The sequence below is a fragment of the Astyanax mexicanus genome, chromosome 3 (assembly GCF_023375975.1).
Source record: "Astyanax mexicanus isolate ESR-SI-001 chromosome 3, AstMex3_surface, whole genome shotgun sequence".
Taxonomy (NCBI): domain Eukaryota; kingdom Metazoa; phylum Chordata; class Actinopteri; order Characiformes; family Acestrorhamphidae; genus Astyanax; species Astyanax mexicanus.
In genome coordinates this window covers 23,006,058-23,024,287 of record NC_064410.1, presented here as the reverse complement: position 1 = coordinate 23,024,287, position 18,230 = coordinate 23,006,058, and the positions used below count along the sequence as shown (strand labels likewise).

Below are 18,230 nucleotides of genomic sequence, written 5' to 3'. Positions count from 1 at the left end.
GAATTGTCTAAGAAACGCCACCAGCAAATTACAATTGAGATAAGTGTATGCTTAGAACAGATTTTTACTTTCTGGACCTGGACTTCCCACCTCTGTGTGTTTACATAGGTTTACATAGGATCTCCAGTGGATTTGGCGTTTTACAGAGACTCTAAGACTAGGACAGTGGCTGAACTGCACTCAGCAGGGCATTAGACATGTTGTAAAGTAACATATATGACATTGCAAAGACTGTTATTAGTGTTAAAATGTCTTTATTTTAAAACATTTCTAATTGTTGTTCGTCTCGCTGCCTCACAGTACTGTTAGCCAATCAGAGGCGATATGTTTGCATGTATGATTATTTATGAGCGAAAGCCAAAATCCTATTGTTTCTGACCTTCTCTTCTACACTGGAATAAAGCAGCGTTATACCGGATCACTGGAGCACTTTTTTTCACACCAGCACACATGGCATTCATTCATTCTTTCTAACTAGACTCTTTAATATGAATGGAAAAACTATGAAATGAGACACTGACAGTACAAAAAAGTACATGTACATGTGTTCATGAAGTGCTGCAGCTTGTGGACCAGTTAGCAGTAACAGTAGATGGGATTAGGGGATTTCTAACACACCAGATGTTTTTTAACTCAGTTGTGGTTCTAATTCTGGCAGCATTGCATAAACTGCAGAAATGAAACTGGAAAACAGGGGATGCCCTGTAACCTTTTGTTGCTCACTTCATTATTATAGGAAATCAATCGTTTGAAATGGAATAGATGCTGTATATATGAGTAACAGCCCTACCTGTGCTTTCAGAAACACTCCGCTCTCGAGTCTCTTTGGTCCCTGGAGTGCCCCGGCCTTCAGACAGAGACTTCCTCCTGTCCTTATTACACCACTTCCAGTCAGGGTGTGCCCTGAAGTGAGCCTCCTTCACCTGAGACACGCACAGATTGACAAAAAATCAGATGAATAAATATATATATATACACTATAAGGTGCACTTGATATCCTTTAATTTAAAAAATAAATAGACGTTTATTGATAGTGCACCTTATAATTTGGTGCACTATAAATACGGAAAATACAGAAGTTCAATATATCAAAGCGGTACACACACATCAAACACAGAACATCATATAAGCCACATGTAAAGCTACGGAGGACTGTTCTACTTATGCTCTGGGTTCTGTCAGGTAAAAAGGGTAGTTATTATAATACCTGGAAGGCAAGGTCGTGGTACTTCTGCTTTTCTTTGGGACCCAGTGCATACCACCACTCTCCCAGGATCTTACTGACTGTGCGGTTGTCCTGGTTTGGGTGCCTCTGGTGCACTAGGGCACGGTGTCTCTTGCTAAAGATCATGAACGCGTTCATTGGCCGACGGATGTGGTCCTTCTCTCTCTGGGGGATATGACAAAAAAGCTAATAATCAGTTTATTACATTTTTTTGTGAATTACTATGTGAGTAATGCAGAATAAAGGAAAACAAACAATACAAATAAAAATATATATTTTTTTCTTTAAGTGAAGTTACCTTGCAAGTCAAAACAATAGGTTATGATGCTAACAATGCTAAACATCAGTTTAATTAAAGTGAAAAAAAAAAACCGCACCCATCCCTCACAAGGACTCTTTGCTCTGATGTCATTCAGATACCAGAGCGTCCGAGTCTCCACTACCAGACTCTGCAAAAGCTTCTTCCACCAGGCAGTCAGACTCCTCAACTCACAGAGACGGGACTGAACCCCCACCTCAAGAAAATAGTCTGTGATGTAGACATCTATTTTTTAATGCTATATTTATTTTATATAAAGCTCTGGTGTGAAAATCACAATATTGCTTAGTAACAAATCAAACAGTTTTTTAAATAAAAGCTGCACAAGCTCTGGGGCGTAAAAGTGAGCTCCTTCACTTATCCGCATTTGAGCGGCTCTGTGTGTAACTGTCCTAAAAAAAAATGTAAATAATAAGTCTATGCTTCTTCAGTGTTGCAATGTTAATTACCATCATTCTGAACAGATTTCGCCCGAAAATCTTTTTAAAAAGCTCAGTTTGAACGCTCTACTTACTAAAAATATGGCAGGTTTAAATTGGGCTCAGGCTTTTAATGACAGTTTAGGCTTGGGCAGAACGTGCACAGGCTCAGGTCGAGTCGGTCGGATTGGATTTTTTGGGCCTGATCTAAGCTTTACTGCATGGCTATTATGTACTTAGCAGTAGCTTCATATTAAAAGTAGAAAAAAACAAGCCCTCCTTGTTGGACATATGTTAAATAGGTATGTTCCCCACCTTCTTCTCACTGTCTTTTGGTAGAGCGCTGAGTGACTGAGTCCGTCTCTTCACTGGACCTGTGGAGGAAGGAGGGTCTTGGGCTCCACCTGAGTAAAATCTGAGAAAAAAAACGAGGAAATGTCATTTTCTGTTCTTCTAAATTTGACCTCTTAATGTTTGTAAAAAATGTACAATTCTTAAACGGGTCTGCATTCTGCTGTTTGTTTTTTTATCATTAACATGATATGTGCATCATAAAGTGATTGACATATCTAGAATGTCAGGGTGCAGTGCATGGATATTTACAGGTCATCAGCATCACTCTCTGTCTCACTGTCTCCTCCTCCTTCTCTCTCTGCTGGAGGATCCTCTACCAAGGGAGGTGGGCGGGAGGGCGACCCCCTCTCTGCGCTTGTTTGGCCAGTACGTCCTTCTGTCACAAGAGCTACTCCACACCGAGGTTCTGTGGGTTAATACAATATAGGAACCATGTCAATTCAGTTATTTTATAATAAAAATTATACACACCGATCAAGCATAACATTAGGACCACCCCTTTGCTCCTGCATTCAATGTGTTCACTGGCCATACATATAGGACACTTTGCTTATATACAGCTCTGGAAAAAATAAGAGACCACTTAATGATGTTTTCCTTGTTTTACCAAATTAAAAACCTCTAGAATATAATCAAAGGAAGATAGATGATCACAAGCCATCAAACCAAGCTGAACTGCTTATATTGTTACACCAGGAGAGGCATAAAGTTATCCAAAAGCAGTGTGTAAGACTGGTGGAGAAGAATTTGCCAAGATGCATGAAAACTGTTCATGCATGAAAACCCTGTTCACCAGGGTTATTCCACCATTTTTGCGTCTTATAGTGCAAAAATATGGTAGACTATTTTAAGCAGTAAGCTGACGGCAGAAAAAAAGTTGGTGAGGCGACCAGTCTTAGAATACCTGTTCCTGTAGTATCCTTCTTAAAGTAACCAAAAACAGAATTATAAAAAAAGAATATTTCCACAGATAACTTTCCTGAAATCTGCTTATTTATGTGCGTAAAGCGCTTCCATTTACTTACAATCAGCTTAGATTCCCAGTGTTTGCTTAGACATGCCCGGATTAAGGGAATATGTACCAAGTTTGCCTAGCATCTGTGTGGCATCAATGTGGCATTCGGCCCCACCCAAGTTTAGTATCCAGCTGAAAGATGATTGGCAATCAAAATTGGCCCCCAAAACACAGATTAGTCCATTTCTACCATAGACAACACTCAATGTAGAAGCATAAACCAAAAAACAATAAATGGTAGGGGTGTGACGAGACACTAATATCACGAGACGAGACACGAGAAGAGACAAGCTTTTTCACTGCGAGCTCACCTACTGTCGCGCGGAGCTCACCTACTGTCGCGCGGAGCTCACCTACTGTCGCGCGGAGCTTTTTAACTATACCGGGGAGTTCACCTACTGTCGCGCGGAGCTTTTTAACTGTACCGCCACGAGATCTGGTCACACCCCCTAATAACTGGTGTAGAAACAAGGAGTGGTCATAATGTTTTGCTTCATCGATATATATATATACAACAGGAATGGGGTTTTCCAGTGTGTAAACTGAAGTGCATAACATTTGCTGCTTTCAAGCTTACCTTTGCTCTGAAGTGCTTGACCATCAGCAGGTTGGGTGGATACATTTGATTGGCTGGTTTCCAGGAAAGGAACCAATGAATGCCAGGGAAACACTGGAACAGACCGAGGCTCCACATTGGTCCAGACTAGACAGGGATGGCGAGGAAGGTAGAGAATGAAATATAGAATTATTTAACTGTAAGTCATTTATTAAAGAAGCTTTTCCCGTAATATGTGTCACATTTCGCCTTCAGCAAAGCTCTAAGCGCTGAATTCACTGTGAGTGTGTGTATCCTGTGTGAATGTGTATGTATTCGTGTGTAAGCATGCTTGTCTATCGAGTGAGGAAGTGTGTAAGCACATGTATGTCATTCTAGAACTCTCCACCACTACATGTCCGGGCAAGTTGCAATATTCCATTTCATGCACAGTGTAACTGTCTAAAGACACACTGACCCTAAACACAAACAACATTCTCTGCTCCACACCCAAACACACACCTGCTACTGACCAGCATACCAAAGAATCCACACACACACACACACACACACACACATACTGACACACATAGGCAGGCAGCATTACTCAGCATTTCTGTCTGTAAAGCATCACCTTCCTGTGTGCATTTTGCTGATGTGAACATACATCCCAATGTAAAATATGTACGGCACAGTTTTAGTATGCATGTTTCAATAAACCAAAAATGTGAAAAACTTGAAAAAAAAAAAAAAGATGTAAATTATTTCCTATCCTATAATAATTCTCATTAGCATACATTAACATTCCAAGGGTCATTTTCAGAACACTGCACATTTGATCCCTCCAAACCTGACTTAAAACAATGACTTAAGGGTTTGTACTTCCTTTGATTATTAATCATATTTATTTATTAAGACTTCAGACTATACAGAATTATTTTTTTGTCATAATTTTACCATCCTAATCACTTATCATGCAGGGTCCTCCCTGTAAAGGCAAGCTGCATAATGGTAGGGTGGACATCTTTAGCAAAGTTTAAAAAAACTAGATAAGAACATGGTTGACCTGGCCATTTTAAATTGTTCATTATTTTAATTTTCTAAAAATTATTATTATTATTCTATTATTTTAATTACCATGGCGGGGTATACAGCACAAGCTCTACCTTAAATACGTATGGAGACAATATGAGACTTATAAAGTAAAATTAATACTATTAATAATAATATAAATAACAGGGTGGACAGGGAATTCTCAGGCAAGTTTAAGTAGCTTGACATGTTTTATTAAAATAGCTGAAAGAATCTTAAAAAAGATGTTAAAAAAAACATCTTAGAAACATCTTTGTGTGTTATTTATTGACTTTATAATTATTAATTAAATAATTTTTCAACCTAACAAGGCAGCACTGCAGACGCAGCAACGCCCCCTAGTCCCTGCATCAACAAAAATTGTATAAAATGTACTTTACACTCTATATTTGTATTACTGTGTTCATTTAGAATTTTTTTGAAAAATATTTTTATACAGTATTTGTATTAAATTTAACTAACTATGCTGTGGACACAAAAGGCAATATACTGATATTGACATTTAAACACTGTAATTCTTTTATATAAAATATAGAATGTTTTTGTTTACACTTTTTAACACGTTGACTCTGTTTACACCAGGTCACTATACGAGTCTTGAGTTTCAGGATTATATGTGGGTAAAGCCGAATATTTGACTGAAATTTCAGGCTTGTTATAACAGTGTAAATACATCCATATCTCGAAACAAGCAAATTTGAATATTTCAATATTTTGAAGAGTCTGATTAACCAGAGATGCATTTAACTAAATTGTAAATGCATGTGGTTAAAATCTTATCAGGAATCAATTCAAATTCTAGTCACACAAAGTGACCAGGTGTAAACAGAATCCTAAAACAAAATCCTAAAACAAAATAATGAATACAAAAAACAAAATAATACATCTAATCCGGAGTTGAAATTCATCAAGATTTTTCCTTTAGATATGACTTTAAATGTCTGTCTAATATGCATGTTATTAATACGCATTAGCTTTGACAAGAAAACAGGAGTTTGTATGAAAAAGCATTAATACACATACAGTATAAGAATAATGAGGCTAGATACCATTCTTACATGATAGAAAAAAAATGTTATTTCATTAACCCTTTCAATCTCATTTTCAATTTTTAACAATTTCTCTTTTGCTATTTTAAAGCTCTTACCTGTGCCAGGTCGTCCCATGATGATGTCCTTGCGGGGTGCAGGATGTGGAGACTCTGCTGGCAGGATGAGGGGAAGGAGGGCAGTCGGAGATGGATGACATGCCACAGGCTGTGGCAGCACACCTCCTAATGCATCTGCATGATCACCTGGCTTTCTCTTTTCTCTTTTTGCATTTGAAACAGACACACTGCTGGGGGAAGGGCTTGAGTGAGCTGGACGTCCAGCGGCCACAGTGGTCAGTGATTGGGCTGAGGTCACCAGCACTAAAGTGGGAGGAGGGTTGCGGAGCAAGACGGCACCGTTTGGGGTAGCTCTGTTAATAGGCACCGGAGCCTGGAGGCCGACAGCAAGGTGAGGTGGTTGACTGTACTCTCTTGAACGTGCACCTGCTCTCCGGTTCAGCGGCCCATCACTGAACTTAGCCAGGGGAACGTCAGGGTTGCGCACGATCACAGGTGAATCCCGTAGGGGAATGCGACGTGGGCTAGGGTCCTGAGGAAGAGGTGAAGGAGGTGTGGGGGAAACCAACATAGGCGGAGGGGTGGACGCAGCAGAAGACGAGGGCCGGCTGGTTGCACTCCTTGGTCGAGGAAAAGAAAGAGAGGAGGGGGTGGTCGGCTGGCTTTGAGGGGAGACCGCCCTGAAGGCTGCAGCATTTATGCTCAGTCCTAGGTCGCTCAGCTGAGGATCAGACTTAGCGTAGTCAGGAGCACTGGGAAGTGGTGGAAGTGGAGCATCCAACTTGCGCTTGCTGGGACTCATGGGCACAGTGAAGGTCAGGTTGGTCTGGAAAGTGGGCATGATGCCTGACAGGTGACGTTCCCTCTCCGAACCAGGTGTGCCCATCTTAGTGCCACTAAGATGACGTGGGCGGCGAGAGGTAAGAGGTGAAGGGGCAGTTATGGGGCTGAAATTGGCTGGGCGAAATCCAAAAAGTGGTGATGGTGAAGGAGATGGGGCAGGAGAGAACGGCGACTGATTGGACACTGGTGAAAATGAAGGAGTGCCTGAACGTGAGCTGCCCAGTGATACCAGCATGTTTGCAGCCTCACATTCATCAAAGTCAAAGCGTGACAGGTCACGCGGCAGTTCTTGTGGTAGGAGTGAAGGCAAGACAAGACGAGGGCGGGAGTCTCCTCCACGGCTGCTGGCTTCACTACTATCCCGTGAAGTCTCGTCCCAGTCAAACTCACTGCTGGTACGACCTCCTAAGCGGAGGTCAGGTGTGAGGGTGCCTGTGCTGCTGGCACCGCTCCTATCTCGGCCCACTCCTCCTCCTGCCTCCATCTCCTTAGTTCGCATGGAAAGGTGGCGGGAGCAGTAGCCACGTCGCTGGGACTCTTTGGAGCAGCCCTCCCGAGAGCACAACCGACGCCACTGCTTCCCATTAAATTTCTTGCGGATGCCTGTGGGAGTACAAACCACATCACCCTTTTTGTATTTCTGCTGGGCAGCTGTGAGTGGTGTGCGGGAACGTGATGAAGAAGATGAGGAGCCTGAGCCAACCCCCGATGCACTGTGGGAGCTGGAAGTAGAGGTCTTCTCCAGGGAACTGCGGGAAGAGGATGGAGGCAAGGGAGGTAACTGTGGAGTGATGACTGCAGCTCCTGCATTTGGGTCCAGACCTAGCAGTACAGGGGAGGGGGTTGGATGAGCTATAAGGGACAGGTGAGGTCCTAGGGGGGCGGGAATGCCTCTCACCACCGATAGATGAGGGCTGAGGTAGTCTGTAGGTTTTGAGAGAATGGGCCGGTGCTGGGAGGGCAGAGATTTGCTGCCCATGACTGAAGGGAGGCCACCCTCCCTGATTTGGGCCATGCTGAAATGGCTGACCTCCATGTCTTCTTCTGGGGCAGGTTGTTGTAGAATAACTCTTTCCCTTTCTCTCTCTTTTTCTAATTGCCTGTGCAGTTCTCTTTCTTTCTCTAGCTCCTTTTCTCGGCTTCGTTCCCAGTCTCGGTCGGGAGCTATGTTGAGAACAGACGTGATAGCAGAGCTAACAGAGGAAGAGGAAGAGGGTGGTAATGAAGGTGCCGATCCAGGGTGTAACATCCCTCTTACTAACACTGGCCCGTGCACCATGCTGAGATGGCACAGCTCTTGTTCCACTTCCATCTCGTCTCTGTCCTCCCACTCTCTTTCTCTTACCCTCACTCTTCGACTATCATTCCCTTGATCAGCAGACAGTGGTAGTTCCAAGTCCCAAGGTGGAACCAGGAGACGAAGGCTCTGCCGTGAAACCCACACTCCCTGAGCGGTGGTACCCCTGCCTTCCTCCTCTGCTGCTCTTCTCTCCTTCTCATCTGCAGGATCCTCCCGCAGCTGAACACGGTATGGGTAAGTCACAGCAGGGTGGGGGTCCACCTGAGTGACCTGGCCTTCTCTGTACCACTGTTGTGCACCCTCACTGCCCGGAGTGCCACATCCAAAAGGCACACACACACGTGTTCCTATGGCCACAGGTGCCTGCCCTGGAGGGGGTGCATCTAGAATCAGGTCCACTGTTTCAGTAGTCCCTCGGAATGGGTATTTGCATAAACTTTTCTCACCATTCAGCTGCACCTCCACATACCCCTGCTCCCTGATGACTTCTCGAAGGACACCAGCATGGAAAACACCCGGAGATTCGTGCCCTCTATCGGGTGGCCATCCTTCCCCCATTTTTGCACCAATCCTGGCCAGGACCCTCTGGTTCTTTAAGCCCTTGGCCAGCGCTTCAGACAGCCCAGCTGGCAGACTGTCTTGTAGAGCCGTGGGACCAGCCTGTGCTTGTAAATTTGAGTGGTGGTCCGGATGTCCTGCTACCACTTCAACATCAGCGGAGTGTTCGCTGGCTGTGTCTGTAGAGGAGCAGCGCTGAGGACTGGAAGTGCTCACCTTGTCTCTCTCAACCCCTTCTTCTCTTGCTCTGTCCACACTGTTGTGAATGACCCCTGTAGTACTGTCCTCAGCAAGCCGGTTGCTTTGGCTGTGTGAGTTTGTGTGAACGGCAGCAGCCGAGCCCTGACTAGCACCAGAGCCATTGTGAGCTGTGCTGCTGTTGCTCTGTGGGGGAGTACTGGGAGTGCTGCCGTTGCCATGGTTTCCAGCACAGTGCTCAGAGGTATACTTCTTCTTGGGCACGCGGGCCTTAAAGGTGGCTGTCTTGCGGCTGGATGAGGGGTTGGGACTGTTATTGGCGCTTGCTGTGCTGCTGTTGCTGTCACTCTGTGCTCCACCTGACTTAAAGCTCCCAGAATGCTCCTCTACTTTCCCACATTCCCCTGTTACATCCAGTATTCCCTCTCTTTGTCCCTCTACTTCTGGAGTCCTGCTTGTTCTCACTGGTTCCTCCAGTGAAGAGTCTGAGTTTGAGGAGCTTTGTCTCTTGGGAGAGGGGGGCGAAAGTTTGAGCTTTTCCTCTGCGTCTCTCTTCTCTTCCTCTGGGCTCGCATCGGCCGCCCCCTTTCTTTTCCCCCCCTTAGCTCGCGTGGAAGGAGGTGACCGCCTGCCTAGTTTTTTGAAGGGCTTCATCTTTAACAGCTTGAAGAGATTTTTAATCCTCAAGATTCTCTGTGAGTCTCAGTCTATCAATATCTTCCACTCTGTTTCCCTCTCTCATCCCGCCCCTTCTCTTGTGTCTTTTCTTATCCCTGCCTCTTCCTGTTTGCTCCTAATTCAGATCCTGCAGTAAAACACAGAATGAAAGACATATTACTTATGAACTTAACGATAGCATAACAATTCTACATATACAATGTTGATAAGAAAATTCAGAATTTACTGCATAGATAATTAATTATTGGTTACATAAATTCATTCATTGCCTCCTTTGCCCAAACGGCTATGTACTCTAACATTTAAAATTATGCAATACAGTCTAACAGTCTAATGTAAGTTAATGAAATTAGTACTACATGCCATAACAAAGACCATCTAAACAAAAAGAATTGTGCTTGCCCAGACATGTCATACACTCTTTTTTAGTTTCTTGGCTGGAACAGGGGAGGTGGGGGAATTCCTTGTTCACTGGTATTTCAGTCGTCTCTCCCCATCTCTCTCTAGCTCACTTGTTCACTCAAGTGACCTTTATGCATTTCTTACTGAGACATTCCACCCCTACACTCCACTCCTCACTTCCTGTCACAGCTTTACTACATCTCAGGCTACAGAATCATTCCTCTCGTTCCTTTTACGTTACCACTTCTGTCTTTGAGTATTTCTATGTATTTTTGAAGGCTAATAATACACATATAAATATTCAATATATAACATGACATTAAATACTTAACATATTAAATACCGCCTGACATTGGCATTTGTAAGAATACATTTACTTTATTAAAATACAGTTACACAAATATGATTCAATTTCTAGCTACAATGCAATGAAATTACATTTCAGGCAAGCTAATCAATGCAACAGCAACATTCTGAAAGAATGCTGAGTTGACCCCATAACAGGCAGGCATTTGTGTTAATTTTATGCTTGATATTAGATGCCTATATTGTTAATATCTATTTAAGCATTGCAAAATGGGAACTGGAATGTTACGGGAAATCATAACAGTAATTGTAATTCCTCTTACTGATCTGTAATTATTAAGTGGAGTTAAATAGCGAGTAAAAAGGCAGCTTCTCTACGTGTCTTGTAGGATTCTCCAAAGCCTACAAAGTTTTCAGAATTTAAATTACTTATTATACCGAAGATAAAAAATATTTTGTGTCATCTACACTTCTGGCACTTATACAGACCAGTGCCTGTTAAATGGCCTAGTGTATGATAATCAACAAAATTTTAATATTACATTGTACTATACCATACTACAGGCAATATAGCTTACATAACATGATTAATATAACATGATTGTGATACTACAACATAATTGTGACACTGTAATAAGGTTTAAATGTTGTTTACTTTAAACTGTTCAAATATAGTGCCGCTGTATGGGGCTCTGCCAGCTACAAAACTAAGCCATTCTGTGGATAAAACCACAATTACCACTCTGTTCACATCCCTCTGCACTGTAATATCAATTTGCACACATTATGCAAATAAAAGATAGAATGTACACTGACACCACTAATAAAAGTCTACCATAAAGTAATTTAATACAAATTGGAGCTTAAACAAACTTGTGGGGAAGAAGGAGCTGGTATTACTGAATCATTACTAAATAATTATTACTAAATGGAATAATATTTACTAGTACTTGGTTGATATCTAGTTCGAGCATTTAGATCATTTAGAGGTAAGGTTTAATTAAGTATGCGTTTATGTATGTAACTCTTTGGCACACCGGCACATATTTGTCACATATTAGCGTACAGTGCTTTTTACTACAACAGTTGTATGTAATACTACAAACTAAAAACATACTACAAGAAGTATCACCCAGCCTCAAACCACCACCAATATTCTATTTTATATCTATATATTTTAGTTATTTATTGTAATTGATCACTTTTTTAAACTGTAATTTATTATTTATTATTTCATTTTATTTATTTTATTGTGTTAACTATTGTTGTTATTATTTTGTTTTTCATTATTTTCTGTTATTTATTTTATTTTACTCTTAATATTAACCCTATATGGCATGAATTATATGTTTAGGAAGTAAAAATATATGTTTGGAAGCTTTTAAGTCCCTGTGGATATAACATACTTAAATTTTGATTTTGACTTTTGATAAAGCTGATCATTTGAATCAGTTGTTTTAGAGGAAGGGAGCACCCAAACATGCATTGTAGGAGGTCTCCACCAGAACCACTGTTTCATCATTATTAATATAAATATAAAATCTAATATAAAAGTAGACTAACTGCACAAGGCAACATATATAAAAACACTTATTTACAACACGAATGTAAGAATATAGTAGGCAGAATAAAAACAGCCATTTCTTTTGACATATTCTTGCACATACACATATTTCTATTTATAACCCACTTGTACACCTCATTGTATTGGACGTATATATGTCATGTAACATTATAATAATGTTCTTAACCTACTTCTATGAATCATGTTTATGATTAAACATGGGTTTTATTTGAAAGTTTCCTGTTATAGCTGCTTTTAAATCATTCATTTATAGATACTTTATTATTTTGCTAAAATGCCCATGGTAACACATATTAAAACACTGTTTAAGTACGTCTACAACAAGAATGTAAGATTATAGCAAGAATATAAACAGACAAATATCATTTTTACATATTCTTGCACAAATATGAACATTTATTTATGAACCACGTGTACTCCTCATTGTATTGGACTTTAAAAAAGTAAACACTTCTTTAGTTTTACTTCTATGCATCATTTTTTTATGATTAAACAAGAGGCATATTAAGAAGTTCCTGTTATAGCTGCTTTTGAAACATTAATTTATAGATACTTTATTCTTTTAATCTCTTCTGTAGCTATAATGCACAAGGCAACATACAGCTCTGGAAGACAAAAATAAAGACAACTTAAAAAAGATGAATTTTCTTTGATTTTACCAAATTTAAAACCTCTGGAATATAATCAAGAGGTGAACTGCTTGGGGTTTTGCACCAAGAGTGGCATAATGTTATCACAAACAGTGTGTAAGACTGGTGGAGGAGAACATGCCAAGATGCACGAAAACTGTAAATAAAAACTAGGGTTATTCCGCCAAATACTGATTTCTGAATTCCTAAAACTTTATGCATATGAACTTGAGGTCTGAGGTTTTATTTGGAATTTTGGAGAAATTTTGCTGTAGTTTATATAATAAAACAAAATTGTTAATTTTACAAAAACATACACATATAAAGAGAAAAATCAGAGAATCTTATTCAGAAAGTTAAGTGGACTCAATTTTTTTCCAGAGCTGTATATAGGCAGACAGACAGATATATAAGATATGGGATGGTATGGAGAAGTGTTTTTTTTTTTTTTGCCTGAGGGCAACACCTTTCCTTAAAGGGTTCAATATATAACGGCTTTTCTATGCTTATATTTTTATTTACTTTTCTTTAGTTACTCTTCTATGCCTTTCATTGTAAACATCATGTTTATGATTAAGAATATGGGTTTTATTTGAAAGTTCTTGCTATAGCTATTTTTGAATCATTCATTTAAACTTTACTTCTAATCTAGGTTATAATTATCGGCCACGTTGTAAGATAAGTGAGGGTCACCCTCAATGTAGGTTAGTATTCCGAGATGAAATAATGATTGATTGTTTGATTTATCGACTGATTAGTAACGTTAGCTACATGCGAGCGTTAAAAGGACCAAACAGCTAGCGTTACATCTCCGCGTGCAATAATCACGTTAACCAGCTAACCCGGGTTAGCTAAACGTTCCCACGCAACACGAGCAGAGCAACGACAAACAAGCCTCGCGAAAGTATCCTCGCTTCGATTAAAAACTGTGATAAAGGAAGAAGAAACGAGACGGGCGGCTTTTTTTCTCTCAGCGTCTAAACAAAAGGAAGGCCGTCTCCTGCTTGAGGAAAGTTTTTTTGCTGAGTAGTGAGTGAGTGGACTGCTGCTGTATGTGTGTCAAGCACTTTTATTGGCCGTAGTGCCCTACTCTGCGCTTACAACCACCTACTACACAAAGAGTGAAGTCGAGTGACGCAGGCCTCTCTCTCTCTCTCTCCACAACAGCAGCAGAAGGCCGCAGAGCTTGTGTTCAGTTCAGCTCTCTAGTCAGCGTGAACTATAAGCGAATAAATAACGACAAGGCCCATCCGTAACAGTGTGGAAACCCCGGCCTTCTGTTACAAGTTAGCTAATCTACCTTACATGGGTTAGCTATGTTTATAACTATAGTCTATCTGGATAAATAAACCTAACATAGTTAGCTAAAAAGGTTTTGTGGGAGGCACCGTCGCTCGGCAGTACTAGCTTATCATACAGATATCTAGCTAGCTATCTAAATAGCTAATCCACAGCACGCAACAACTGATCAAGAGATATAATGCAGTTTAAATAGTTAACAAGCTAACGTTAGTTAGCTAGTTATGGCCCTCGTCGGTCAAGGGAAAGAGACGAGGGCCGCAAGTCAGAGATATCTAGCTTAGGTTAGCTAGCTTAAACTAACGTTATAACCGAGTGGGAGGGGAAAGTGTATCACAAATTGTCATAAAACGTACTATGAAAATATTTTCTAAGCTAAGCTAGCTCTAATTTAAAAGTCAACACCTCCTTCCTCGTAGCTTCAACAACTAAGCTATAGCTAACTAAACAGTTAGGTTACCTGCTCAAGGCCAAGACCGCAGCAGTAACGTTAGGTCAGCTACTAAGTACTAGCTAAAAACAGTTAGTTTGCTCCGCCCAGTTTGTCCAAATTAGTAAAAGTTATTCGATGTTGTGTTGCTGGAATTAATATTTTCTGGAAAAAAAGTTTTAGGCTGACTGTGCACCCCCACCCCTCCCTGTCTATGTGTGCCTGCTGAAATGCTTACTGCCCCCTCCCTCCCTCGCTCTCTATCTCTCCCTGCCCTCAAAGAAAGATAATCATTCGCGAAAGACAGACAACACACAGCTAGCTGAACAACACTGAAGCTTCAACAACACCAGCCGCCGGCCAACTGCTTCAGAAAACAGAGAAAACACCCATCAGCCTGGAGAAGCTCAACACGGTAAATCGAGCAGATAGATCACTGCAGTGCTGCAGAAGAAAGATTTGTAGCAAGCTTTCAACTCACCCTCGGAAATATATTTACACGCTGGCAGCTGAATGATTTTAGAGTGGAAACATAGATGGACACGAGCGCAGGACCTCCGCGGCTGCCAGCAGGCAGGTCTACAAAATGTTTTTCTTCCGCAAAGCCGCCCGAACGAGGAAAAAAGTAGAGCCGCTTATGTTTCGGGCTACACACTACAGTCGCAAAATGGTGAATGAAGCCCAAAGCCTTGACAACTACTCGCCTCGGCCAATCAGCGCGCGCCGTGCCTTACAGTAGCCAATGAGAAGGCGGTTAACATTAGCGGAGGCGGAGCAAGCTGTCAAAGTCCGGCTAATGGACAGCGCGCTGGAGCCAATCGGCGTGTGGGAAAACAAGAAACAGCTGGTCAGACCTGAAAGTGTACCATCCAATGGTAGGACGGGGAGCGTCTAGTGAAAGGGAGTGGGCGGGAGAAGTGAAGAAAAATAACACTATTCACCAATCTACGGCGGCACACGTCGGACACTGCTTATTTACTTACTGCTAATATTATTACGGTGCATGTTGGGAAACTGTTTTGTACATAGTGCTGCTCACTGTTTTTTTGCATTGTGTAAAAAATAAATAAATATTTAAAAAGAAAAAAAAACACCTGTTGGGATAAAAGAATAGGTAACTTAGCTAACGCTAGTTAGTTTTAAGTTTATCTCCAGTTTAGCTCAGATAGCTAGTTAGATTAGATAGTTAGATTAGCGTTTGGCTGAGCAGAGGAGGGTGTAGGGTGTGTTTAGCTAATAAAGCAGGCTAGCTACTTAGTCATGTTAAAGAAGTGTAGTTTATTTACTAACTAGGTCCAAACTTCATCACAGCCGTGTGTGTATGTATATAAAAAGAGCTAGCACGGACAGGCTAGCATTCTTTTGCGTTTTTACTCGACTTCCTATCCCTATTTCACCCAATGTTTTACCGTAACGAATCCAGCCAATCACGTAGACGCTTCTAAAGTCACTGCGCCTCAAGCCCCGCCTCCCTGTCCAACCTGTGTGGAGAAGGAGCGTAGACGTCACCGACTTGACCCGTGATTGGCCCGCTAAGAAGGAGCCCGCTAACCAATGAGCGGCCACTACGACGAGCTCATTATGCTTGTTGCCATCACCGAGACCAAAAGGGAAGGGTTGAGACTGTGAGTAAATGAGTGTAAAGCAGGGATTACAGTTCAGTTCCTCAGAGTCTGACCCATATACATCCTCTATACTGCAGTTCAATTCGTACTTTGGCCAGATTTCCATCTGTTATGCTTATTTTGAGGCTGACTGAGCTTGTGCTTGATGTCCTCTGTGTTTGTGTGTGTCTGAGAGAGAGAGAGAGAGAGAGAGAGAGAGAGAGAGAGAGAGAGAGAGAGAGAGAGAGAAAGAGAGAGTAAAAGAATGGTGCAGTTAAATGTGTGAGTGTATAGTGGCATATAAGTAAGCAGTAATATGGTAACTGTGTGTGTGTGTGACAGAGAGAGAGAGAGAGAGAGAGAGAGAAAGAGGTGATGTCTTATGTGTTTGTGAGTGTATAGTGGCCTCTATAAGTAAGCAGTGGAAAATGTGTTAACTGTGTGTGTGTGTGTGTGTGTGTGTGTGTGTGTGTGTGTGTGTGTGTGATGGATCACAACAGCCCTGGAGATGATGAGTGTGTATGTGTCACACCTCAGATACATGCTGTTCGGTTATTACATGCAATGGAGGGTTACATAACTTATGTGCGTACTCACACACACACACTCACACACTCATACACTCACTCACACACATACACACACACACACAATCACAGAAAGAGATCTGGTATACGCCACACCCTAGCAGAAGAATACATTACTGCCTTCGCCTGCATCATTTTAGTCTTTCTCTGCATCGCTTGAAGGTAAGGACTGCAAAAATAAAGCCATATGTGCATATTGTTGGAGCTTTTTGAAGGTTACAGGGTATAAATATCAACATTAATTTAAAAGAATTCATATTTTTTCTTATAGTAACCAGGTTTTGAGTGTTAATGTAAAAATGTATCATGTTACAGATTACTGATTACCTACTAAAATGTAATTGTGACATAAGCCATTGGATTCTAAGTTTTTAAAGCAAAGTAATCGTGTGTCTTGGATGACACATACAGCTCTGGAAAATAATAGGAGACCACTTCAGTTTCTGAATCAGGTATATGTTTGAGTAAAATTAACTTTGTTGTTTTATTCTATACATTTTTTCCCCAAAAATATTGTCATTTAAAGCATTTATTTGCAGAAAATGAGAAATGGCTGAAATAACAAAAAGATGACCTCAGATAATACAAAGAAAAAAATCATATTCATAAAGTTTTAACAGTTCAAAAATCAATATTTGGTGAAATAACCCTGGTTTTTAATCACTTTTCATGCATCTTGGCATGTTCTCCTCCACCAGTCTTACACACTGCTTTTTGATAACTTTATGCCTTTATATCTGGTGAAAAAATTCAAGCAGTTCATGATTACATTCCAGAGGTTTCCAATTTGGTAAAAAAAAATCATAATTTTTAAGTGGTCTTTTATTTTTTTTCAGAGCTGTGTCTACACCAACAAACTTGTGCTCCTATTATACAAATCTCTTACAACTACATGCAATTAACTCATCACCAAACAAGTAGCTGCACCCAGAATAAAGTGTAAAGTGTAGGATTGCAATGCTGTTCAGAAGGCAGATAAAGGTTAGCAGGAACAATAAATTATTACAAACATACAGACATAGCGTGTATCACAAGTGTAATGCGTGTGTAACAACATGCTAGACACCTTAATATGGAGTTTCCTACTGGTGACCTGCGAAAATCCATCTCTTGCAGTGTGTAGTAGCATCCTACACATTTTCAGGGGTAGCTTTGGCGATGTGGCTGGCAGTGGCATACCATTTGTGTCTTAAAGGCAAGCTCTTAAGATGGCAGCAGTATGTGGATAAGCATTCACAGAGTGGGCATTCACAAAAGATATGACCACTGGTTGAACGGCCTTACCTAACGCTGGGCTGTCAAACTGCCTGTTATGAAGACCAAAGGTGATCTCTGTCTTTGTACAAAATTGAATCCCAAACAATGACATTGTGCTTTCTGGACGTGTGATATATGACAAAAAACACAGCCATCTTGTCACTGACCTCAGCGGCTCCAAACACAGATTTGTTGGACATTTTCACCATGGCAAAACAGGAACTCATTACTTAACACAGAGACTGTAAAAAAAGATGGACACCGTGTCGCCGTTCCCATTCATTCAATAAAAAAATGAAGCCAAAATCTTCCGCCATATTGGCGTTCCTAAAACCTGAGTCTGCGCAGTAGAGGCCAGAGGAGGGAGAAAGACTGTAGAGATGACCTACTCATTTGAATAAACCCGCCCCTGTTTAGGGGGCTGCCTCCACAGAGCTCACACAGTCTATAGTTCCACCCATACAGTCATTGGTCCCACCCCGGCTAG

General features: G+C 41.2%; 1 protein-coding gene across 4 annotated transcripts in view; it reads right to left on the bottom strand.

Moving 5' to 3' along the window:
- cica (capicua transcriptional repressor a) overlaps positions 1-14,966 on the bottom strand; it is a 44,938-nt gene extending 29,972 nt beyond the window's left edge. For all 4 annotated transcript variants that reach the window (XM_049476207.1, XM_049476208.1, XM_049476211.1 and 1 more), the window contains exons 1-7: positions 14,777-14,966; positions 6,107-9,771; positions 3,910-4,035; positions 2,567-2,723; positions 2,279-2,378; positions 1,208-1,390; positions 791-923 (exon numbers count right to left, since the gene is read on the bottom strand). In XM_049476207.1, coding sequence (XP_049332164.1) covers positions 791-923; positions 1,208-1,390; positions 2,279-2,378; positions 2,567-2,723; positions 3,910-4,035; positions 6,107-9,620 — 4,213 coding nt within the window. In that variant the 5' untranslated portion in view covers positions 9,621-9,771; positions 14,777-14,966. The remainder of the gene's footprint in view (positions 1-790; positions 924-1,207; positions 1,391-2,278; positions 2,379-2,566; positions 2,724-3,909; positions 4,036-6,106; positions 9,772-14,776) is intronic.
- Between the last annotated feature and the right edge of the window lie 3,264 nt (positions 14,967-18,230).